This window comes from Erinaceus europaeus, chromosome 8 (genome assembly GCF_950295315.1).
Source record: "Erinaceus europaeus chromosome 8, mEriEur2.1, whole genome shotgun sequence".
Taxonomy (NCBI): Eukaryota; Metazoa; Chordata; class Mammalia; order Eulipotyphla; family Erinaceidae; genus Erinaceus; species Erinaceus europaeus.
Genome location: NC_080169.1, coordinates 101,419,288 through 101,443,874, shown reverse-complemented (window position 1 = coordinate 101,443,874; position 24,587 = coordinate 101,419,288). Strand labels below are relative to the sequence as shown.

General features: G+C 39.8%; 1 protein-coding gene across 3 annotated transcripts in view; it reads left to right on the top strand.

The window, feature by feature from the left end:
• The window catches only part of COPG2 (COPI coat complex subunit gamma 2), a 153,892-nt gene that overhangs the window by 39,987 nt on the left and 89,318 nt on the right, over window positions 1-24,587 (top strand). For all 3 annotated transcript variants that reach the window (XM_007524210.2, XM_060196567.1, XM_060196568.1), the window contains exons 6-11: window positions 12,717-12,792; window positions 14,327-14,419; window positions 15,222-15,308; window positions 16,672-16,829; window positions 21,258-21,391; window positions 22,236-22,303. In XM_007524210.2, the coding sequence (XP_007524272.1) occupies window positions 12,717-12,792; window positions 14,327-14,419; window positions 15,222-15,308; window positions 16,672-16,829; window positions 21,258-21,391; window positions 22,236-22,303 (616 nt within the window). The remainder of the gene's footprint in view (window positions 1-12,716; window positions 12,793-14,326; window positions 14,420-15,221; window positions 15,309-16,671; window positions 16,830-21,257; window positions 21,392-22,235; window positions 22,304-24,587) is intronic.

Genomic DNA, 24,587 nt, shown 5'->3' with positions numbered 1-24,587 from the left:
AAACAGATTCTCGGTACCTGGAAGTTGGGTGCTGCTGTAACAAATGGCTCATATTGCGTAAATTGTTTTGTAACTGGGCAGAGATGCTAGGAGAATTTTGAGGAGCATGATAGGAAAAGCTTGCCATTTCCTTGAACAGGCTGTAGACATACGGACAGAGATAAGTCTTCTAGATTCAGGAGGAAGTAGAGATAGAGAAAACATTTACCACGTGAGAGGATACTAAGATGGTTGTGAATTATTGATAGAAATAAAGACATTAAAGGTGCTGTGCTGCAGGTGGGGACTCAAGTGAATGAGAAAGAGGTTAGAAATTGGAGGGAAAGGGACCAACTTAGTGGAATTGTCTTACATCACTGAGGAGTTTTATTTATTTTTTTAAATATTTATTTATTTATTCCCTTTTGTTGCCCTTGTTGTTTTATTGTTGTTTTCGTTGTTGGATAGGACAGAGAGAAATGGAGAGAGGAGGGGAAGACAGAGAGGAGGAGGAGAAAGATAGACACCTGCAGACCTGCTTCACCGCCTGTGAAGCGACTCCCCTGCAGGTGGGGAGCCGGGGTTCGAACCGGGATCCTTATGCCGGTCCTTGTGCTTTGCGCCACCTGCGCTTAACCCGCTGCGCTACAGCCCAACTCCCTTTTTTTTTTTTTTTTTTTTTTTTAACTAGAGCCACTGCTCAGCTATGGCTTATGGTGGTGCGGGGATTGAACCTGGGACTTAAGAGCCTCTGGCGTGAGTGTCCGTTTGTATAACCATTATGCTGTCTCCCCTTGCCCCACCACTGAGGAGTTTTCTAAGCACTGTGTCATGGTGTGACTTGATTTGTGTTTTGTCACTTAGACTTGGATTTGAGAGTAGAAAAATAAACCAAGGGTAAGATCAACAGTTGTTGATTTTTGGAAATTCTCAGCTGACCAGAAGGAAATGGCAAAGGACTAAAGACGAGAGATAATGTGGTTAGAAATGCCCTCAAAGTGAAATGAGCTATACAACCTTTGACTAAAACTTCAGAAAGGTCAAAAAGTCAAGAGTATTCACTCATCCAAAACACTCTGAAGAGATCCAGAATGTGACTCATGGATTCCCTCAGCATTTAAGTAGAAGCCAAAAATAGAGGTGGGATTATCTGGGCAAAATGTCCGGAGGGGCCTCTTGTCCACAGGAGCCACTCTGGATATAGTCATCCCACAAGCTCTTGAGAGTCTCATACCAGTAGGAATGCTGCCAACTTGGACTAAAAGGATCAGAGAGCATGAGCTGAAAGACAGCCCTCAGAGCCCTAAGATTCTACATTCAGGAAACAGATGGATATGACTACTCAGGTTTGAACACACACTGCTTTTATTTTATTTAGTTATTTATTTAGCATAGAGACAAATTGAGAGGAGAGAGGGAGATAGACCTATGCAGCACTGTTTCACTACTAGTGAAGCTTCCCTCTGCAGGTAGGGACCGGAGATTTGAACTCTGGTCCTTGCGTGCTGTAATGTGTACTCTCAACCACCACCCAGCCCCTTTGCTGCCTTTATTAAACTAACATTTTGCTGAGGGGGCAATGGTGCAGACCATAGGACAGCTGAGGACCTTGGAGAATTCATCCAGGATCTGAATCTTCCCCAGTAAGTCTGCTTGGCCAGAATGAAAAATTGCTTGGGACCCATGTGATCCTTTCGCCTCTGTTTGAGCGGAAGTGTCTTGCCAATGTCATCCCATGGAGAGTCCCATCCTTGTGTTGGTTCTGGTTGTGCAGGTCCACAGGTGAAGGATTTTGCCTCAGAGAATAGCTTAAACACAAAAGCTTGGCCCATACCTAATTTCAGTGCCTTTGGGCTAAGACTTGGGCTTTTTTCTTTTTTTGCCTCTGGGGTCATTGCTCCGGCTTGGCCCCTGCACTACAATTCACTGCTCCTGGAGGCCCATCTTTTTTCCATTGTTGCTCTTGTTTATGGTTTATTGTTGTTGCTGGATAGGACAGAGAGAAATTGAGAGAGGAAGGGAAGACAGAGGGGGAGAGAAAAATAGAAATCTGCAGACCTGCTTGATTGCTTGTGAAGTGACCCCCACCCTGCAGATGGGGATCCTTGAACCAGGATCCTTGTGCTGGTCCTTGCACTTCACATTATGTACACTTAACCTGGTGTGCTACTGCCTGGCCCCCAGGACTGGGGCTTTTGAGTGGTTGAGACTTATGAGGAGCTGGGCTTTGAGGTGATGCTGGATCATGCTGAGGTCTGAGGAGAACCTGGCAAGACAGGGTTGCGTTTTGCCTATAAGGTGAAGGCCACTCACCTGACACATAAATTTAGCCCAGTGAGACCCACCTTAGAATTCTGATCCATTTAATTTTTAAATAATCAATTGTCTTATGTCCCTCCTTGTGGTCATCTGTTCCAGCAGAAATAGAAGACAAATATATAGCAGATAATCATTCTGAGTTCACAGACAATTGTGTTAGCTTGGCCAGAAACCATGAAGATGAAGAAAACCTGAAGGCAGATATTTCACAAAGTAATAAATACAGATAACCAATAAATCCATGGAAATGTTTCCTGACGGGTCATTGCCAAGACTTGGTTTAGAACAAGGAAATGAGGTACTATTATAACTTGACTTAGTCCACCATTGCAGTTTGCTTTGCTCTCAGAGATCTCCAATGACCTTTGTGATTGCAAACTCACAAAGACAATTTTCAGTCTTGACCAGTCTTCCAGTTTTACCAAGGTTAAACACCCCCCAGAATTATTTATTTATTTATTTATTTATTTATTTATTTATTTAATTTTTTATTTCTAAAAAGGAAACATCGACAAAACCATAGGATTCCAAGAGGGGTACAGCTCTGTACATTTCCTACCACCAGACCCCCGTATCCCATCCCCTCCCCTGATAGCTTTTCCTATTCTTTAACCCTCTGGGAGCATGGACCCAAGATCACTGTGGGATGCAGAAGGTGGAAGGTCTGGCTTCTGTAATTGCTTCCCTGCTGAACATGGGTATTGACAGGTTGATCCATACTCCCAGCCTGTCTCTCTTTCCCTAGTGGGGAAGGGCTCTGGGGAAGTGGAGTTCCAAGGCACATTGGTGGGGTTGTCTGTCCAGGGAAGTCTGGTCACATCCTGCTAGCATCTGGAACCTGGTGGCTGAAAAGAGAGTTAACATACAAAGCCAAACAAATTGTTGAACAATCATGGACCTAAAGGTTGGGTTAGTGCAGATGAACTGTTGGGGGGTCCTCCATTTTGTAGATAGCTAGTAGATATATTTTAATTATATTCCAAAGGAGCTGTAGCTGTACTAGTGTTTTTTTTTTTTGTTTGTTTGTTTTTGCCTCAGCCTGAAATCTGATATGCAGGTGGATCCTAATTATTGTCTGGGGAGATGATGTCATGGCTGGAAAAAGGACCAGAAAGCTGGACCAGGGAAGAGAGTAGCTTCCTTATATGGGAAAGGAGTATAAATATTACTGTAACCCCTATCAATTTGATGTGATCTGGGGCCCATAATTAGCTTAGCAGCCTGTGTGACCTCAACATCCCTGTAGATCTGAGCTCACATTCTATGGTCATGAGTAGGAACATTCCAAGCTGCCCCAGTATCGACCCATCTTCCTCAGGTGTAGCATAGAGCATGTTGTCCATCCTCCCTTTGGAGGATGGGACATTCTCTACCATTGTTGATCCTAGTTGAGGGCAAGGTCCTATCACTCCCCGGAATTCGATCCTCTCTGACTTCAAGAACCATAGTCCTGATTTAACCCCATATGAAATCTCAATTTTATTCTGCTTCGGAAGCTTTATTCCCTCCGTCACCTAAATATTGGCATTCCTTGAGTTCATATCAAGCACTACTGTCATTCCCCAAACTATTAACACTGCTTCATATAATCCTCTCACCATTGCGCATGTTTCTCCTGGCTCCTCTTATTATTTTCTTTCTTCTTGGACATAGCTCAAACATAATTTCTCAGGGTGACTTTCCTGTTCTTGTTCTTATAGCATTTGGGTTATCTTTTTACCTTTATTCTAGCATTCTGTATGTGGTACTGTCACTATTTGCTTATGTGCTTTTCTACCCTCTGTACTGATGGCTGTTTGAGAGCAAAGACCACACCTGATACTACTTTAGGAACACAGTAAGTTTGTTGTGTGAATTAAGCAAAGAAGAATTCATTTTCTCTCTTCCGTGAATAGTGCTGGAGCCATAAGGATTAGTTACCTTTCTCCGTATCTAAAGAAAAGAAGAAAACTCCATACAGGAAGAAGAAATGGGATGTATTAGACAGGTTTCTCCAGAACCAATAGATAAGCGAGTTGGATGATGCCTGTCCCCACTGCGATGAAGTGAAGTAAAATTTCTTGCTTAATCTACCAATTCAATACTAATCACTTCCAGAAGCACCCTCTAGGGACACTGGAAGTAATGTTTTGTCTGCTCTCTGGGCATCCCTTAGCTCAGTTCAGCCAACACGTCCAATAAACTGTCTCGGTAGATTTAATGTGCTGGGAAACCTTTTGGTATTTTGCTTCCCCTCCTTCTCTCTTCCCTCCTGCCCATTTAGCAAATAGACTGCCCTGATTTACTTAGATCCATACTTACTCTCTTTTAAAAGGAATTTGTGAAAACTTTTGTGGAAACCTGATGAAAGACGCCAAGTGACAACCTTCTTCACCGAACGCCTATGAAATGAACAACACTAACTAAAAGGGAAAGCAAAGGGACTTCTAGCCAAGAGGAGATAAGGCAACTGCAGCCCAGCAGTTAGCAACCAAAACCTGTGGACAACACAGAAGACAGCTACCCGGGGCTTGTAGAAAGTGAATAATAGCTAGTGAATTTGGGAAAAGAGTAGTTAATGAATAACCACTGTGGTAAATCTGGGTTTTATAGTTATTTTCTCTCAATGCACCCTTGAATTTGACCCAAGGGCAGGCTGAATTGGGGAATTAGCTCATGGGTAGGGTGAGGAAAGACTGAGAGAAAGAAGCGCCTATAGTTGACCTGACCACAGGTTAAAGAAAAGTTCCCTGTAAGCTGGAAAGTGTGGAAGAATCCAACCCTCCCCCTTCTTCTGTTTACTTTTTGATCCTGCCCTGAGGTCAGCCTTAGTTGTAGAATAACTTTGTCTTGGTGTGATAGCAATGTTGCGGACACATAAACTCTTGAGATTTTGATGGTGGAGGAGGATATAGACTGGGGCAAGGGGTGAGTGTTTTGCAAAAAGATTGAGAAATTTTGGGAGTCGGGCTGTAGCGCAGCGGGTTAAGCGCAGGTGGCGCAAAGCACAAGGACCGGTATAAGGATCCCGGTTCGAACCCCGGCTCCCCACCTGCAGGGGAGTCGCTTCACAGGCGGTGAAGCAGGTCTGCAGGTGTCTATCTTTCTCTCCTCCTCTCTGTCTTCCCCTCCTCTCTCCATTTCTCTCTGTCCTATCCAACAACGACAACAACAATAATAACTACAACAATAAAAAAAAACAAGGGCAACAAAAGGGAATAAATAAATAAAATAAATAAAAATTAAAAAAAAAAAAAAAAAAAAAAAAGATTGAGAAATTTTACACTTGTACCAACAGTTGTATTTACTGTAAACCATTATCCTCCAATTAAAAAAAAAGTACTGGGTTCTAAGGAGGTAAAATGTTAAAAAAATATATTTTATTTAAAAAAGGGGGGTCTAGGGATTAAGGTAGCGCAGCGGGTTAAGCACGCGTGGTGCAAAGCGCACCGACTGTCCTTAGGATCCTGGTTCAAGCCCGTGGCTCTCCACCTGCGGGGGAGTCGCTTCACAGGTGTCTGTCTTTCTCTCCCCCTCTCTGTCTTCTCCTCTCTCCATTTCTCTCTGTCCTGTCTATCAATGACGACAACAATAATAACTACAACAATAAGAAAAAATGGGCAACAAAAGGGAATAAATAAATATTTTTAAAGGGGGGGGCCTATTTTGTGAAGTTAGAGGAAATGACCCCCCCCCCCCCGTCCTCTTACCTCTTTGCCACAAGGATCCACTTGCTCAGACTTGTGCCATAGCACAGGGCACTCTGAATTGATCCCACATGTCTGGCTAGGCATCCTGGGATAAGGGGTCCTTGAAAATCAAAGAGTGTGGGAGAAACATGTACAAAGTTCTGGCAGGGGACTAGGTGGTGGTACAATTGGTTGAGTACACCTGTTATAATGAGCAAGGATCAGGGTTCAAGCCCCTGGTCCCCACCTTCAGGAAGAAAGCTTTGGTGATACTGCAAGTATCTCTCTGTCTCTATCTCCCCTTCCTCTTAATCTCTATCCAATAAATGAAGTTAATAAAAATTTGAAAAACAAACAAAAGACCTAGCAGAGCTTGTAGATGCCTTGCTTAAAAAATAAAATAATGCGAGTCAGGCGGTAGCGCAGCGGGTTAAGTGCACGTGGCGCAAAGCGCAAGGACCGGCGTGAGGATCCCAGTTCGAGCCCCTAGCTCCCCACCTGCAGGGGAGTTGTTTCACAGGCCGTGAAGCAGGTCTGAAGGTGTCTGTCTTTCTCTCCCCCTCTGTCTTCCCCTCCTCTCTCCATTTCTCTTTTTCCTGTCTAACAACGATGACATCAATAACAACAGTAATAACTACAATAATAATAGAAAAAAAGCAACAAGGGCAACAAAAGGGAAAATAAATATTAAAAAAAATAATAATAATAAAAAGGCGACAAGAACAAAACAGTCAATATCTCTTGGAAGCTTTTAACAGGATCCTGAGCCTCAAAAATATTCAGTATATTCAAGATACAACCCAGAATTACTAGACCAAGAAAGAGTAAGAGAATCAATAGATGCGTGTCCTGAAATTTCCTGGTTGTGATTATTAAACACTTTAATGCAATCTTGGTGCATAAAGATGGACACTCTAGAAACTAATAAAAATTCTCGACAGAGGAATATGTATATGTGTGATAAGAACTATATATATATATATACACATATATATACACACATATATATATTTGGTTATAAAAGAACTAAATAAAAATTTTAGAAATGATAAAATACATTAGGCAAAGTAAAAAGCATTTATTTCTGGTTTCAGTAGCTAAGTGAAGTTGTCAAAGGAAAGGGTCAGTGAGCCTGAAGGTAAGATACTCAGTTTCCAAAACTCAAATAGGTCAACTCAAAATTAAAAATGCTTCAGTTTACCCCTAAATGAATTTGTAAATCTGTGCTGTTCCAGTTCAATACAATGCCAGTAAAACTACTAGTGGATCATTGTGTGGGCTTAGAAGAAGTTGATACTTAAGCTCATGTGGGAAAACAAAGATGCAGCAACAGTGAGACAATAACTGAAGGGAAAACCACGAGGGAGGACTAGCTGTAGCAATCAGTAAAATGTTAAGACCTATACAATTGAGACAGTATGGCGGGGGAGATAGCATAATGGTAATGCAAACAGGCTCTCATGCCCAAGGCTCTGAGGTCCCAGGCTCAGTGTCTTCCCCCACCCCCAACCCCAATAAGCCAGGGCTGAGCAGTGCTCTTGTCAAAAACAAACAAGCCAAAAAAAAGAAAAGAAAAGAAACAGTTTGACAGGAACAAATGAATAGATAGACCAATAGTATAAAATTGTGTGGAAATCTTAAACTAGCCTTTCTGACCTACACTTTTCAGAGTTCTTTACTACAAATGGAAAGTATAAACTTAGACCAGATGTACATGAAATTTAGTACATGGCAAAGCTCTCCAGCCACTGAGGTAAATCTAGTCCTTTGCCATACATGGTGCTGGGTCAACTGAACTGCCACTTGGAGAAGGTAAAGTTAGATTCCTATCTCACATCATACACATGAGAACTCTAAATGCATAAGGAACGTGAGTTGCAGAATGGAACCATACCAGTATTAGAGGTCTGTACTTTTTCAGTTGTGGTGTAGAAGGTTTGAGAACTTTTTATTTTTATTATTATTATCTTTATTTATTTATTTATTGGATAGAGACAGCCAGAAATCTAGAGTGAAGGGGGAGATAAAGAGGAGGAAAAAGACACCTGCAGTACCGCTTCACCACTTGCAAAGCTTTCCCCATGCAGGTGGGGACTGGGGGCTTGAACCCTGGCCCTTGTGCATTATAACATGCACACTCAACCAAGTATACCACCACCTGGCCCCTAGGAGAAGGCTTTAGGTACAGGTACAGAAGTAGAGAAAAAGATGATAAATTTTACTGCATAAAAATGCTTAAATTACATGACAAATATGCCATAAGTTATAAATGAACCAGGAGCTTATAGTACAAGTTGTACATGTACTTGCTACCATTAATTTTGTGACAGAGTGGCATGGCAATGGGCTTGTGACTGGATGATAACAATAGTTCTAGGAAGACACATCACTGGGAGGCAACACTGAGTACTCACCTAGGTTGGAGTTTGAGGGATTCTTTCTTCTCTAGAATACAAGATATGTTTTGGGTTAATGGCCTGTGTTTGGGACTTTCACCAATAAATAGACTGTGTGAACTCAGGCATCAAGAGGTGGAAACAGAACTAGTACCCCAGCCTGGTATGACTCAGAGAAGCTAGATCTCAGGAGACAGTATTTTCAGTGGATGAAATGAATGGGGGTGGAACATTTGTTTTTAGCTACCTTTTACTAAGGATTGTCTCCAGCCCCATGTGTCTGGGTTTTTACATGTCTCCACGACAAGTTGGCAGTCATAGGTAGCCTATACTCCAGTATCAGGAAGTCTTAGGATAAGAATCCAGCTAGTTTGCAAATTTGGAATGATGATAAATAACTGTTGGGTGATTTTTGGACTCATGATAGTGGATCAGGTAAAACAAAACAAGAAAGGGAGAGAGAGAGGTATTATACTCACAGAGGTAATTGATTTTGCTCACAACCAGGAGCTAGGCTTATTTCGATACAATAGTCCAGAGAGGACTATGATTAGAATTCAGGGGGCTCATCTGAGTATATTTTGGTGCGTTCATGATACTTGAGAAGCTGGTTTATGGAGAGCAAACTGTTCCAACCAGGGGAAAAAGATTTGAATCACCTGCTAGGCACATAACCAAGACAAAGATAAGATGAAATGCCGGCTAGTGAGAGAAATAGAAGTGGATGATTGGGGAGTCGGGCAGCGGGTTAAGCGCAGGTGGCGCAAAGCTCAAGGACCGGCATAAGGATCCCGGTTCCAACCCCGGCTCCCCACCTGCAGGGGAGTCGCTTCACAGGCGGTGAAGCAGGTCTGCAGGTGTCTATCTTTCTCTCCCCCTCTCTGTCTTCCCCTCCTCTCTCCGTTTCTCTCTGTCCTATCCAACAACGATGACAACAACAATAATAACTACAACAATAAAACAACAAGGGCAACAAAAGGGAATAAATGAATAAAATAAAATATTAAAAAAAAAGAAGTGGATGATTACGGGTATTGATAAGTTTCAGTTGTGGCTTTACAATTAGTCATAGCAGTAAGCATTGCACTATGTTTCTCTCACCTTCTTTGTCCCTTGTAGGAAAAAAAAAAAGGTAGTTAACATTTTGAAGAGTACATAGTATATTCAGTGAAGGGCATGTTCAAATTTGAGGAGGATGCAGGATGGGACTGTGCTTGATTCTCTTTTTGAGCCCCCCTCACATTTTTCTCAGGGTTTATATTTGATTCCAACTGTGGCTGTTGGCAAGAGGTGGGGGTGGCGGTGGGGAGGACTGCCCATTTGCATCCCAAATGCTTTATTTCAGAAAATTCCCTGTTTGCTTCACTTCGTGTCCCACATTTTTCTCTAGCAGTCCAGTTTGGGAACTCACTCGGAATTCATGTGTATGAGTTAACACGTGGATGTTAACAGTGTAGGGGAATTAGTTCGTTGAGGTTAACTTTCAGTCAGGGGCTAGTTCAGAAATTCGTTCCTTCTCAGCTCTTGAATATGTGTAATGAATAAACTGCCTAAATGGAAGTCTTTCCTGTTAGTACAAGCCGCGCTACTACAGAAGTACGGGGCAGAGGTTGGCAAATTAGCCCACAGCCAAAACTTCTGCATCATGTAATGGCTCTGTGAGCCAAGGAGAATTCTCAGAAGAAATGAAACCTGCCAAGTCTCAGTTTAAAAAAAATCTAATTGGAAAAATGCAAATTTTTGTGAAACAGACTGTTTAATGTGTCATCTGTATCTGAACAGTGTAAATTGGGCTATCATTGAAATGTATTTTAGATATAATTATATACTTAAAGACATGCAGATAGATATCTAAATTTTCAAAACATCTGCCCATATGGAGTGATTCCCAAGTTCTCTTACTTAACTAGGAAAGGGAGGTGAAGCTCTCACACAATCAATCAGAGACAGTTTGGCTACTTTGTTTTTAAAAATTCATTTCTTTATAGTCTACATATGAGTGAAATCATCTGGTAGTTGTCTTACCTCCTTACTTACTTCACTAAGAATACTCACTTTTAGTTCAATCTATTTTGTCCCAAAGGACACAGGATCATCTTTTTAAATTATAAAGTAGTATGCCATTGGGTATATTTTCCAAAACTTGATCTTGTTATTTGTCAGTGAACATGTAGGTAGATTTCACTCCTTGGCTTTGTGAATAATGCACCTGTAAATCTAGGGGTGCATATGTCCCTTTGAATTGTTGTTTTCATGTTCTCTGGATTTACACCTAGGATTATACCTTTTTTAAAACAGTAAAGTATGATTCTTTTAATTTGTATTCAGGCTGTAGCAAAAGATATTTCATCATTCCTTATAGCTGCATTATATTCCATTGTGTATATGTACCATGACTTATTTAACCACGTCAATCATTGAACATTTTAGTTATTTCTAAATTTTTACTATTACAAATAGTGTTCCTGTGGACATAGGTGTACACAGATCTCTTTGGGTATTTTTGTGTTCTTTGGATAGAATTCTAGGAGAGGAATTGCCAGCTTATAGGGTAGGCTCATTTTTAAAGTTCTGAGGGGACTCCAGACTGTTCCTCAGGGGCTGAATTAATTTACTTCGCAAACAGTGTAGAAGGGTTCCTTTCTCTCCAAATCCTCACCACTGTTTCTGTTCTTTTAAATATATGACAGGCTGACAGTTGTGAGGTTGTATGTCATTGTTGCTTGATAATTAAGCATTTTCTTATACCTGTTGGTCAGTTGGATACCTTATTTGGTGAAGATTCTGTTCTTGCCCTGTCATTTATTTATTTTCCCTTTTGTTGTCTTTGTTTTTTTTTTATTGTTGTTGTAGTTATTATTGCCGTTATTGATGTCATAGTAGGACAGAGAGAAATGGAGAGAGGACGGGAAGACAGAGTTGGGGAGAGAAAGATAGACACCTGCAGACCTGCTTCACCACCTGTGAAGCAACTCCCCTGCAGGTGGGGAGCCGGGAGCTCGAACCGGGATCCTTATGCCGGTCCTTGAGCTTCGTGCCACCTGCGCTTAACGTGCTGCACTACTGCCTGACTCCCTGCCCTCTCATTTTTAATGGTTTGTTATTGTTGAGTTTTGTTAGCTCTTTTAGTAATCTTTGTCTGATGTATAGTGTATAGAAATCTTCCATTCTTTTTTCCTCAGAATCTCTATTATGGATGTTTTCAGGTTCCAGATAAACTCTTGTAGTTTTTTATTTTATTTTAATTATTTTATCCCCTTAAAGGAATTCAGTGGAAGTTTGATAGGTATTGCATTGAATCTGTATGTTGTTCTGGGTAGGATGGTCGTTTTAATGCTTTTAATTCTTCAGTCCATGAGCAGGGAATATCTTTCCATTTCTTTGCATCTTCTAGTTCATTTTAGTGTACAGGTCTTTCATTTTTTTTTGGATGACTGTTTTTGATTCCTTAGGATATATCCCCAGGAGAGGAATTGCAGGATCATAGGGTAGGTCCATTTCTCTGTTTTCCACAAGGATTAGACCAATTGACATTCCCACTAGCAGTGCAGGAGGGTTTCTCTACTCCTCACAGCCTCTCCAAGATTTGTTGTTACTATTCTTTCTGATATAGGACATTCTCACAGGAGTAAAGTGGTATCACATTGTTATTTTAGTTTGCATTTCTCTTATAGTCAGTGACTTGGTGTATTTTCTTATGTTTGTTGGCCTTTTAGATCTCTTGGTGAATATTCTGTTCATATTGTTTCCCCACTTCTGAATGTACAACTGTTTAATGTACTGATGAGTCTGGTTTGCTAGAGATTTGCTTAGTATCATAGCATGCATGTTTGTCAGAGAAATCAGCTTGTGGTTTTCTGTTTCTGTTACAATTTTGTCTGCTTTTGGTGTCATGGTGATACTTGTTGCATAGAATGTATCAAGGAATATTCTCTTGTCCTCAGTTTTTTTTTTTTTTAATTTTTATTTTTTGCAAGAGCTTGCTAAGTGAGGTAAGGCAGAAGGACAGTACCTGATAACTGCATTCATAGATGGAACTTGAAAAACAGTAATAAAGGAGGTACACAGTGAAATTAAGACTAGGTGTGTTTTACTGGAGTGGAGTTGAGGACTCTCTAAGGAGGAGGTGGAAGAGGGCTGAAAGGTTGTTAGAGACCCTGTAATTGATGACAGAGGAAGACCTCGGTGCTGGCTATGGTAGATGGGGAGATAAGAAACTACTCTTGTGACAACTTGAGTAAATAACCGTGTAAATGACTATCTGCCTCCCCCCCAATGATTTAGAAAAAGGTAACTTTGGGGGCTGTTGGAATTACTGATCGTTTTCATATTGACTAATCTGATTTTTTCTTAGCCTGACGAAGGACATGACTGGAAAGGAAGACGTGTACCGAGGCCCTGCCATCAGGGCGCTCTGCAGAATCACTGATGTAAGCTCTCTGTGTTTAATGGGACAGCAAAAGGGTTCTGTCGTCTCCAGGAGGCATGGGCATTGTGGGGGTTCTCTAGCGACATTTCAGTACACGAAAAACATGGCCCCCAGAAAGATGTTTGTGGCTTGACATTTTCTTTCATTATTATTATTATTACTTGGTGTTTATTTAAGTTAGGCTATTTTTCTCTATATTTTTGCTCATGGGCTTTTGTCATAGGGTACATTGCTTGAAGGGAACAAAAATCCATTCAAAGTTAACTTAGAAGCCATTTTATTACAGGATATAGATTTTTCAGAATGTGAGGTAAAGCTTACAACAGATGCCAGAGCATGTAGTAGGGCACCTCTCTGGAAATTAACAGCAAGATTTCTCGGATGTTTACCAGTACGAGCCATCATTACCAGGCTCAGAGCTTATAGCAAATGTTAAAGCATGCAATGGGGCACCTCTCTGGAAATCAACAGCAAGATTTCTCGGATGTTTACCAGTATGAGCCATCATTACCAGACTCAGAGTTTATAGCAGATGCCAGAGCATGCAGTAGAGCACATCTCTGGAAATCAACAGCAAGATTTCTCGGATGTTTACCAGTATGAGCCATAATTACCAGGCTCAAGTCTTCTCACTCAAAAGTTTTAAGGGAGAGGATCTGGTTAGCTATTATTAACTAGTTTGGGTCTGATTCAGATGTTTAACCTTAACTCAGGCTGCGGTATTTGGAGAGGTGAGGTGTTGTGGTATGTTACACCGTCCCTTTATGAGAGCTATAAGTAGGAAAGGTTAAAGTCAAGGGTAGGCTGGGCACTGCCAAACGAATAACTTATCAGCCCATTTAGCCTTGCCTATATTTCATGTTTTTGTTTGCAGTCTTCGCAAGTTTGAAAGGTTAGGTGGATCAAATGATGAGAGTGGATTCTAGAAGGAGTAATAGGAAAGGATTAAGACTGTTCAGCTGTCTTGTGGTTGCTTTTATTTTTAGCATTCAACTGGTAGCTTGAGATTTGATGATGCCAGTGCCACTGGTGACCCTTCATCTCATGACTGAACTTGGTTTGTTCATAGTGCTTTTACAAGATACTGAGAGCACTTCCCTTTGCTAAGCTTCCTTCCAGCTAAAATGAGAAATGACTTTATTTTCAGAGAATTTCATGTTAAGGGATATATGTAGCATATGCTTCAGTAAATTTATTATGTACCTAAAATAATCAAGGGTTACATTTGATTTGTAGAACTCTCTGGGCAATGTATGAAATAAATACCCTTCACATAGTGGTGTCTTCAGGATCAAAAGTTACTTTTCACTGTTGAGTAGTTATTTTTCTGTGTATAGAATTGTTTGTCCCCACTTGAAGTGCCCGCTCAGTTGTCTGCCCTCTGGGCTCTGACTGTTGTATAGTAATCCTTTCATTCATTGTATCTGCAGAGACACAAATACATGACAGGTTTTTGGAGATTATTTTAAAGTGGCAATTTTGCATGAAAGTATTTTAAATCAACAGCTTTTTCTGTTCTGTGTGACTCTTATCAGGGAACGATGCTGCAGGCCATTGAAAGATATATGAAGCAGGCCATTGTGGATAAAGTCCCCAGTGTATCCAGCTCGGCATTGGTCTCTTCCTTAGTAAGTCCACAGTTGGTTGTCTGGTTCTTATAGATGGGAGGTACAGTTTTTAGTCATAAAAAACAAAAACCTGAGTATCACTATGATTCTCTTAGACTTGAAGCAATAAAAAATTGTGTATACCTTTTATCCAGAGCATTTTTACCTGCCAGAGCAGGGAACATTTATAATGAGCAATTAAAGACATGAAAGGTTGCTATGTTTAAAGTTTTTGGCAGTCAGAATGTTATGTTTTATGCATAGTTAAGAGGGGAGGGGTGGAAGTGAGGTGAAGGCCCTGGAGGAAACTGAGGATTATTTTTCTTTAAACCTTCCTTCATAATGTATCTGCCTCTTGTCTCTTTTCCCCCTGCTCTGTTTACGTCCAAGTATACAGTATCCTTCAACCCAAAGTCTCTTGTTCTGAATGTCCATGTAGGAAGGACATTTTTTTGCCTTTAATAATGCCTTTTCTTTTATCAAAATAACACTTATTAATTACATTCTACCACATCGGATTGGATTAAAATTATTTACTAGTGTGTGACTGAGTTAGCTCATCGAAGTCACAAGAATACCTGCTTCTGGAATGCATCTGGTCAAGAGAGAACATGTTTGTTGCTCTTCTCTTTTTCCTTCCAAGGAATTTTCTGGAAGTAAAGCCTGTTGATGTAGTGTAGGCACCATTCTGTTAACTATCCCAGGTGTAGAGACTTGGACATTAACTTATTATTTTCAGTGATTCTCCAAGAAAAGGGATCCATATTTCTAAACTGCTAGTGACCATGAATGTTTTGGTTTTGTTTATGTTTTCTGTATTTAGCACATGATGAAGATAAGCTATGATGTGGTCAAGCGCTGGGTCAATGAAGCCCAAGAAGCTGCTTCAAGTGATAACGTTATGGTCCAGGTATTGTCCTTAAATCTCATAGGCTTAGATCTCAATGAGCTTGCTTTAAGTCAGCATTGTCTGGATAATTTGCTGAGTCCTCATATGAGTATTAGTAAGGTAAATGTTTTGTCAAAGTAAGTAGCCAATAATATATATCCTCAAGTAGGTATCCCACTAACCATGATTACCATCATAACCCCTGCTAGTATTTGAGGACCCCCTGTAAGAATGTTCAGGAAGCCTAGTGGGGGTTGTATTGCTATGTGGAAAACTGGGAGATATTATGCATGTACAAACTTTGTATTTGCATGTATAAAACTATTGTATTACTGTTGATTGTAAAACATTAATCCCCCAATAAAGAAATAAAAAAAATGTTCAAGAAGGATCCTCATGTTCGTTGGTCATTTGAGATGTTTTTTCCAAAGACTTCACAACACGTTCAGTAGTATTTGAAAAATCACTTGTAAAGAAAGTTGTTCCATGTCAGACTTCTGGGACCCTTGACTCTCCTGGATATTATAGGAACCATGAAGAGTTCATTTTCTTTCTGAGCGGTACATCAGACTTTGATGTCAGAGGCACCAGGGGTTCTGATTCAGTTCCCCAAACCACCTTAAGCAGGAGCTGGACTGTGCTGGGGGGCAGGGAACCAAACACGTTAATGTCTATTTTGTGGAACTTTAAAATGATATTTTTGTAGAGACATCCTTTTGATATTCATTAGGCTATTCCTATTAAAAGAAACAAGTTTTAATTTTGTAACTGGCAATTTTATTTAAAGTGTCCCATTTGTATTTAAGAGGGTATTTTTCCCCCCTCGCTGTTTACAACTATTCAAATTAGCATATTCAGTTATGAAGAAGTAAAGCAATAATTATTTCTCTTGGGAAATAATCTTACTCTCTTAACTCTGATCATTGTATTTTTATACAAAGTACCAAGATAATTATCATCCTTAAAGCCTCATTAAGGAGATTAGTCCTTTAACTACTGACATGACCACAGCTGATTTGAAGTCACCAAAGAGACTTTGGAGCTCTTTTGGAACTCGGGGCCTCTGAACTGAGGATGTGTAAGGCAATGTCCAACAAGCTAGAGCCAACTGGAAATTATATGTCACCTTTTTAATACCTACCCCATCTGAATTTACAACCTTTAGGGATAAATTAGAAGTTCTTATCTTTTTAGTCTGCTCTGTGTTTGATTCAGTGTGGAAAAGAAAACAAACTTTATTTGTGTACATTTGGCAAGGGTCTTCTCTCTCTCTATTTACTTATATATTTTTCAAGAAATCTAGTTCCACTCAGTGCTGTATTCATTCAAATTTTGTCTTATTACTCAGTTTTCTCTGTGTTGCATTCTTTCCCTTGTTCTTTAGTATCATGCATTGGGAGTCCTGTATCACCTTAAAAAAAATGATCGCCTTGCTGTTTCTAAGATGTTGAATAAATTTACTAAATCCGGTCTCAAATCACAGTTTGCTTACTGCATGCTGATTCGAATTGCTAGTCGTCTGCTGAAAGATAATGAAGATGAGTAAGTATCTTTACCTAAATCTGAATATTTTTCCATTTACTAGAGTTAATTTTCTTTTTAAGTGTTATTTGATCAGAAAGAAATTGAGAGAGGGAGGTAGGGGGGAAGAGATGGAGAGCCACCTGTGGTACTTGCTTCACCACCTGTGAAGCTTTCGCCTTGCAGGTGGGGAGCAAGTGGCTTGAGCCCAGGTCCTTGTGCACAGTAATGTGTGTACTCAACCAGGTGTGCAACTGCCAGCCCCCTCCTCCCCCTGCTTATTTTCTTTGTGAATATCTTTTGGGCATTGGTGACTTTTTAAAAAAAAAAAATTTTACTTATTCCCTTTAGTTGTCCTTGTTTTTATTGTTATAGTTATTAATGTTGTTATTGATGTCATCTTTGTTGGATAGGACAGAGAGAAATGGAGAGAGGAGGGAAAGACAGAGAGGGGAGAGAAGATAGACACCTGCAGACCTGCTTCACCACTTGTGGAGCGACCCCCGTGCAGGTGGGGAGCCGGGGGCTCAAACTGGGATCCTTCTGCCGGTTCTCGCACTTTGTGCCACGTGTGCTTAACCCACTGCACTACCACTCGACTCCTGGGCATTGGTGACTTTATAGATGGGTTCTATGCTTCCTAAGTTAAAACAGAGACAAACAAACAAAAAACATGTGCGGCCTGGTGATAGCCCATCCAGTTGAACCCTGACATTACCGTGTGCAAGGACCCAGGTTTAAGCCCAGGTCCGCACCTCCAAAGGGACCACTTGCTTCACAAGTGGTAAAGCAGTGCTGCTGCTGTCCTCTCCCCCTCAATTTCTCTGTATCCAAAATTAAAAAAAAATTTCTTTAACAGAAACATAGGGTGCCTAATGACAACTTTTTCTAACCTTAACATATGTTTTGACACATATGTTTAACTACTAATTTTGCTACTAATAATTCAGTATTAAGCTGGTTTTGCATAGATCACAGAGAATATAGTAAATAAATGTGGAAACTGGGAATGACATTAAGAATCATCTTGTTGAGGAGGAAATAGAATGGAGAAATGTGGAAATAATACCCTTTTGACAACAAGAATTCTGTAAATCAAAAAGTTTTCAGTAGAGTGATGTTGGAGTTGAAAAAAAAAGAATCATCATGTTTATTCCCTTTATTTTTTCTTCCTGTGTGTGAATCATTGGGATATGTAATTCTGCTGCTCCTGGGCTGAGTTTTTAAAAATTCTTTTTACTTCATATATGCATAGAGACAGAGAGGGAAAGAGAAAGAGGAGATGGGGAGAGACATCACAATATAGCTACACCATTGAGCTTAGTGCTTACTAAGCTGGGTTTGAACCTGGAGCTTCGTACATGGTGACACACATACCCTCCTGGGTGAGTTTTCTCCTAGACATGGGTTCCTTTTATATTTAATAAAGGGAATATTCAAGTTCTGGATTTAATGGTTATTTATTTAAAGAGAACTAAATTCCATTGGACTCCTTCCTCCCTAAAAAAATCCCTTCTGGTAGCCTCACTTCTATAGTGGGAGTCCAATGGTTTGTCTTCATTTTACTTTGGTTGGTTCCTATTGCTTTGTGTATTTATCCTGCAGGTGTAAGAATTTGCAGTATTTTCTTTTGTTATTTCCTGTAGGGCCAGTTTAGTGGTAATGTATTTCTTTTAACTGTTATCTGAAAAGCTCTTCATAACTTCTCGAAGCCTGAATGATAATCTAGCTAAAGAGTGTGTTCTTGGGTGGAAGTCTTTTCTATTAAAATTTTTCGATGATTTAAAAAAAATTTTAATTTTAATTATTTGATAGAGACAGGGAGAAATGGAGAGGGAAGGGGGAGATAGAGAGGGGATGAGAAAGAGAGGTACCTGCAATACTGCTTTACCACTTGTGAAGGTTCACCTCTGCAGGTGAGGACGTCGGGCTTGAACCCGGGTCTTTATACAGTGTTAACATGTGTACTCAGTCAAGCGTGCCACCTCCTCTCCCCCCCCCCCCCATTAAATTTTTATTTTTGTTTTTATTGCCACCTGGGGGTGTAGCTAGGGTTCAGTGCCTGCATGACTCTATCCCTACTGGTGGCCATTTTTCTTTTATTATCGTTTTTTTTTTATTATTTGATAGGACAGAGGGAAATTGAGAGGGTAAGGGGAGATAGACAGAGAAAGAGACACCTGCAGACCTGCTTCACCACTCATGAAGTATCCCCTGTATATGGGGAGCTGGGGCTTGAGCTGGGTCCTTATGCACGGTAATGTATGTGCTTTACTGGGTGTACCACCACCTACCCCTCTTAAAATTTTCTATATATCTTTCTGGAGTTTCTGTTGAGAAATTAGCAGATACTCTTGTTGAACCTCCTGTGTAGGTGACTTTTTTTTTCTCTCTTGCTGCACTTAAACTTTGTATCAGTGTCATTTAAATGATTATGTGTCTTGGTGAACTTAGGTTTAGATTTATTTTGTTTGGGACTTTAAGAGTTTCCTGCCTCTGACTAGAGAAATTCTTAACTTTAATTATTATTTTTTTAAAATAAATATTCTGTCTTTCCTCTTTCCGTTCTCCTTCAGTATCCCTTGAATACAAATGTTGTCCTTCTTGATGCTGTTGTCCTATAAACCTCATTTATTATCTTTTGTTTCATTCACTTCGTTTTCTCTGGGTTTTCTTGATATTTTCCTGTACTTCATTCTTTAGCTTATAGCTTTATTCTTTGGCTTATTTCTTTCTTCCAGTAGCCCCTTATACAGTACACTTAAAATCCACTATTGCATTTTTTCTAATTTCTGTTATGATTTCTCTCATACTTCCTCTGAATTTATTGAAGTTTTCTTCCATTGAACTTCTTAATTTGATGAATATCCTGAGGACCATACATATATTTTCTTAATGTTCTCTTTAGGAAGTTTGCATAGTTTTATTGAATTTGAACTCCAGTTGCTGGAGTAGCCCAGTTGTGGGTAATTTCCTCTGTTTTTTCATTATGTTTGAGGACTTCATTCAGAGATCTGTGCTTGAACCTGGCTATCAAAGAGAAATTCAGGATTATAAATGGTCAACAGTTACTAGGTTGCCATGCGCAATGGGGTCAGATCTAGTAATGTAACTGGGGCCTCAGTCCAGGTAGTCACTGATCTGTGAACACTCTGAAGTTGACAGGTCAAGTAATATGGCAGACTGGGAATTGTCTTCTTAGAATCCACTCAAGGGTCTAATACTATGGGAACTGAATTCCAATATGATGGCATTCTCCAGGGCTTTTCTCAGCAAGCTACTACAATTATTGACAACTGATTTTCACTGGTTTATAGCTTTTTTAAAAAACAAAATTTATTATTCCCTTTTGTTGCCCTTATTGTTTTATTATTATTGTTATTATTGATGTTGTTGGATAGGAAAGAGAGAAATAGAGAGAGGAGGGGAAGACAGAGAGAGGGAGAGAAAGATCAACACCGCAGACCTGCTTTACCGCCTGTGAAGCAACTCCCCTGCAGGTGGGGAGCCGGGGATCCTTATTTGTCAGTCCTTATGCTTCACGCCACATGCGCTTAACCCACTGCGCTACCACTCAACCCCCTTGGTTTATAGCTATTAATTGCCCATTTCCTACTGTTGTAAAATTGTAGATTTAAAGTTGTGATAGGATCAGATTTACGTACTTCTTGGCCCCGTACTTTCCAGGTTAAAGCTTCATATCTTAAGATTTCTTCTTGATTGTGGTTTGTTTGACTGCAAGTTTCTTTTTCTTAGGGGAAGCAGGGCATCTCTCCGAGTTTCAGTCACTTGGATGCTGAACTTTTGTCTCTTCTGTGGAAGATCCATTTGTGTCCATTTTTCCCATTTTTATTGCCCTATTGCCCTAGTTGTCATTATTGTTATTGATGTTGTTGTTGGATAGGACAGAGAGAAAACGAGAAAGGAGGGGAAGATGAAGAAGAAGAGAGAAAGACAGACACCTGCAGACCTGCTACCGCTTGTGAAGGGACTCCCCTGCTGGTGGGTAGCCAGGGGCTTGAACTGGGATCATTGCACTTTGTGCTATGTGCACTTAACCCAGTGCACCACTGCCCGGCCCACACTTTGTTCTTTTTAACAAGTTCATGTGTTTCAGTTCTTTCTATTGCACATAATGAGTGAAGCCATCCAGTCGTTGTCTTCTGAAGAAATGCAGGTCATTTGGTAAAAAGTATAAACTAAAACAGTAAGAGTCCTTGAACACAAACACCAAGATATTACACATTTGGGGGATTTTTAAAGTGCCAGAGAAGTTGGTTTTGACAGTGTTTACTAGTGTTCTCATTGCTTTTCTGGAGTGGATGTTCAAAGGTTTCCTCAAGAATCCTAAAAGTTCATTTCACTGTATGTTTGTTTTTAATCTGTGTGTGTTTTACATATTACTTCTTAGTAATATCTAAATGATGGTCTATGCATATTTATCACCAGCCATGAAAATCCACTCTTTGATTTTATTGAGAGCTGCTTACGAAATAAGAATGAAATGGTAATTTATGAAGCTGCTTCAGCTATCATCTATCTTCCTAACTGCACTGCAAGGGAGCTGGCACCTGCTGTTTCAGGTTAGTTGTGTATTAGATAGTTGGCTTTTGCTTGTAATCTTATGTGGGTTTTTGTTGTTGCTGTTGTTGTTTATTGCCTCCAGGATGATTGCTGGGGCTTGGTGCTCCTGGCAGCCATTTTTCCTTTTATTTTTTTACTTTTTAAAAATTATTAGATAGGAAGAGAGAAATTAAGAGAGGACAGGGAGATAGAGGGGGAGAAAGATAGACACCCCCAGAGGTGTTTCACCACTTGTAAATAGGTAGAGCCTCCGCAGGTGGGGAATACGGGCTCAAACCCGGGTCCTTGCACTTGGTCCTTGTGCTCTTTGACTGGATGTGCCACCACCTGGCCCCTCGTGTTCTTAGGTTTTTATTTTAAGTTTCCGTAGGTTTTTGTGGGGTAGGTTTTAAGAACGATTTTTGGAGCTTAGCCTTTGCATTCTGATAGGTAGATGATTACCTTTATTTATTCTTCACTTACATCTTGTCTTCCAGTTATTAGTTTCTCATATAAATATGAAACATTTCTACATAGAAAACAAGTATCTTTAGTGCTTTTAGTTTTCCTTTGTGTTATTAAAGCCCATTTCCCTTTGTCACTACAAAATGTTCTACTATTTATGTGTAAATATTAGGGAGTATTATTTCATTTAGAAAAAGAGAATAATCTTTTTCTTGTGTTGAAATTTATGACAGCTCAACAACCGTGCATTTTCTGTTTTGGAGGATAGCATTTTCCCACATGAATTCTAGATGCTGTGGTCTCTTTTCCTCATGCAGTTTTAGAAATGTGATTTTTATGTTTTGAGATCTGTGCTATCCAGTGAGGTGATTCATATTCAGTGATGTTTTTCTTTTTCAGTTCTCCAGCTATTTTGTAGCTCCCCTAAGCCAGCTTTGCGATTTGCAGCTGTGAGAACCTTAAATAAGGTAGGACCTTTCTGACTGTTGACTTAAACCACAACATTTGATTGAGAAACATGAACTGTGATACATTTAACTTTCTCTCCAATCTTAGTAGATTCAATTGATGATTTTCCCTCCTCTAGCACTTGCACTTTTGGTCTTAGGTGTGATAATTTTTAATGATTATTCAGCTAAGGATTATAATTATGTTCTGATTTATAAGCATGGTTTAGTTAAGTACCATACTGTTCAAGATAATGTCCATTAGTCACAATTAGTTGTTTTTATATAAATTAATTAAAATTGGGAAAAAATGATCCCAAAATCTATGGAACTGCAAAAGAGACAGAAAAGCCAAAGATGTCTTGAAAGAAGAAAGCTGGAAGATTTACCCTGTGTAATGTCAAACTATCTTACCAAGCTATATTGATCAAAACAATATGATATTAACATAAAAACAGACACACAGATTATATACATATACGACCAGTTAATTTACACCAAGAAATACCCTGAGGAAAAGACAGACTTTAACAAATAGTCTTAGAAAAATTAGACAGTAGTGGGAACACAGAACTCCAGTGGTGGGAAAGCTGTGTAATTGTACCTCTGTTATCTTGTAATTTTGTAAATCAGTATTAAATCACTAATAAAAAAAATACAGTTCACCACATCAATAAAAGCAAGACCAAAAACCACATGGTCATATCAATAGATGCAGAGAAAGCCTTTGACAAAATACAACATCCCTTTATGATCAAAACACTACAAAAAATGGGAATAGATGGAAATTTTCCAAAGATAGTGGAGTCTATATATAGCAAACCTACAGCCGACATCATACTCAATGGTGAAAAACTGGAAGCATTTCCCCTCAGATCAGGTACTAGACAGGGCTGCCCACTATCACCATTACTATTCAACATAGTGTTGGACATTCTTGCCATAGCAATCAGGCAGGAGGAAGGAATTGAAGGCATACAGATTGGAAGAGAAGAAGTCAAACTCTCCCTATTTTCAAATGTCATGATAGTATACATAGAAAAACCTAAGGAAGTCACCATTTTTTACAGCTGAGTAGTATTCCATTGTGTATATATACCACAACTTGCTCAGCCACTCATCTGTTGTTGGACACCTGGGTTGCTTCTAGGTTTAACGATAATTTTTTTTTTTGCAGTATTTTTTTTCCTTTTTTTCTTTTTTTTTTTTTTATTTAAGAAAGGATTAATTAACAAAACCATAGGGTAGGAGGGGTACAACTCCACACAATTCCCACCGCCCAATCTCCATATCCCACCCCCTCCCCCGATAGCTTTCCCATTCTCTATCCCTCTGGGAGCATGGACCCAGGGTCATTGTGGGTTGCAGAAGGTGGAAGGTCTGGCTTCTGTAATTGCTTCCCCGCTGAACATGGGCGTTGACTGGTCGGTCCATACTCCCAGTCTGCCTCTCTCTTTCCCTAGTAGGGTGGGTCTCTGGGGAAGCTGAGCTCCAGGACATATTGGTGGGGTCTTCAATCCAGGGAAGTCTGGCCGGCATCCTGATGACACCTGGAACCTGTTTCAGCCGATCTTGGATGGACCTTGAAAGATTCATGTTAAGTGAAATAAGCCAGAAACAGAAGGATGACTATGGGATGATCTCACTCTCAGGCAGAAGTTGAAAAACAAGATCAGAAGAAGAAAAAAAAAAAAAAAACAGAAGTAGAACTTGAAATGGAATTGGTGTATCGCACCAAAGTAAAAGACTCTGGGGTGGGGTTGGGTGGCTGGGGAGAATACAGGTCCAAGAAGGATGACAGAGGACCTGGGGGGGTTGTATTGTTATGTGGGAAGCTGGGGAATGTTATGCATGTACAAACTATTGTATTCACTATTGAATGTAAAACATTAATTCCCCAATAAATAAATAAATAAAAATAAAATAAAAAAAAGAAAAACCTAAGGAATCCGCAAGAAGCTTTTGGATATCATCAGACAATACAGTAAGGTAAAAGTTAACATTCAGAAGTCAGTGACATTCCTCTATGCAAACACTGTTAGAAGAAGTTAAATCCAGAAGTCAATTCCTTTTACTATAGCAACAAAAACAATAAAATATCTAGGAGTAAACCTAAACAAAGAAGTGAAAGACTTGTATACTGAAAATTATGAGTCACTACTCAAGGAAATTGAAATAGACACAAGAAGTGGAAAGATATTCCATGTTCATGGATTGGGAGAATTAACATCAGCAAAATGAATATAATCCCCAGAGCCATATACAAATTTAATGCTGTCCCCATCAAGATCCCAACCACATTTTT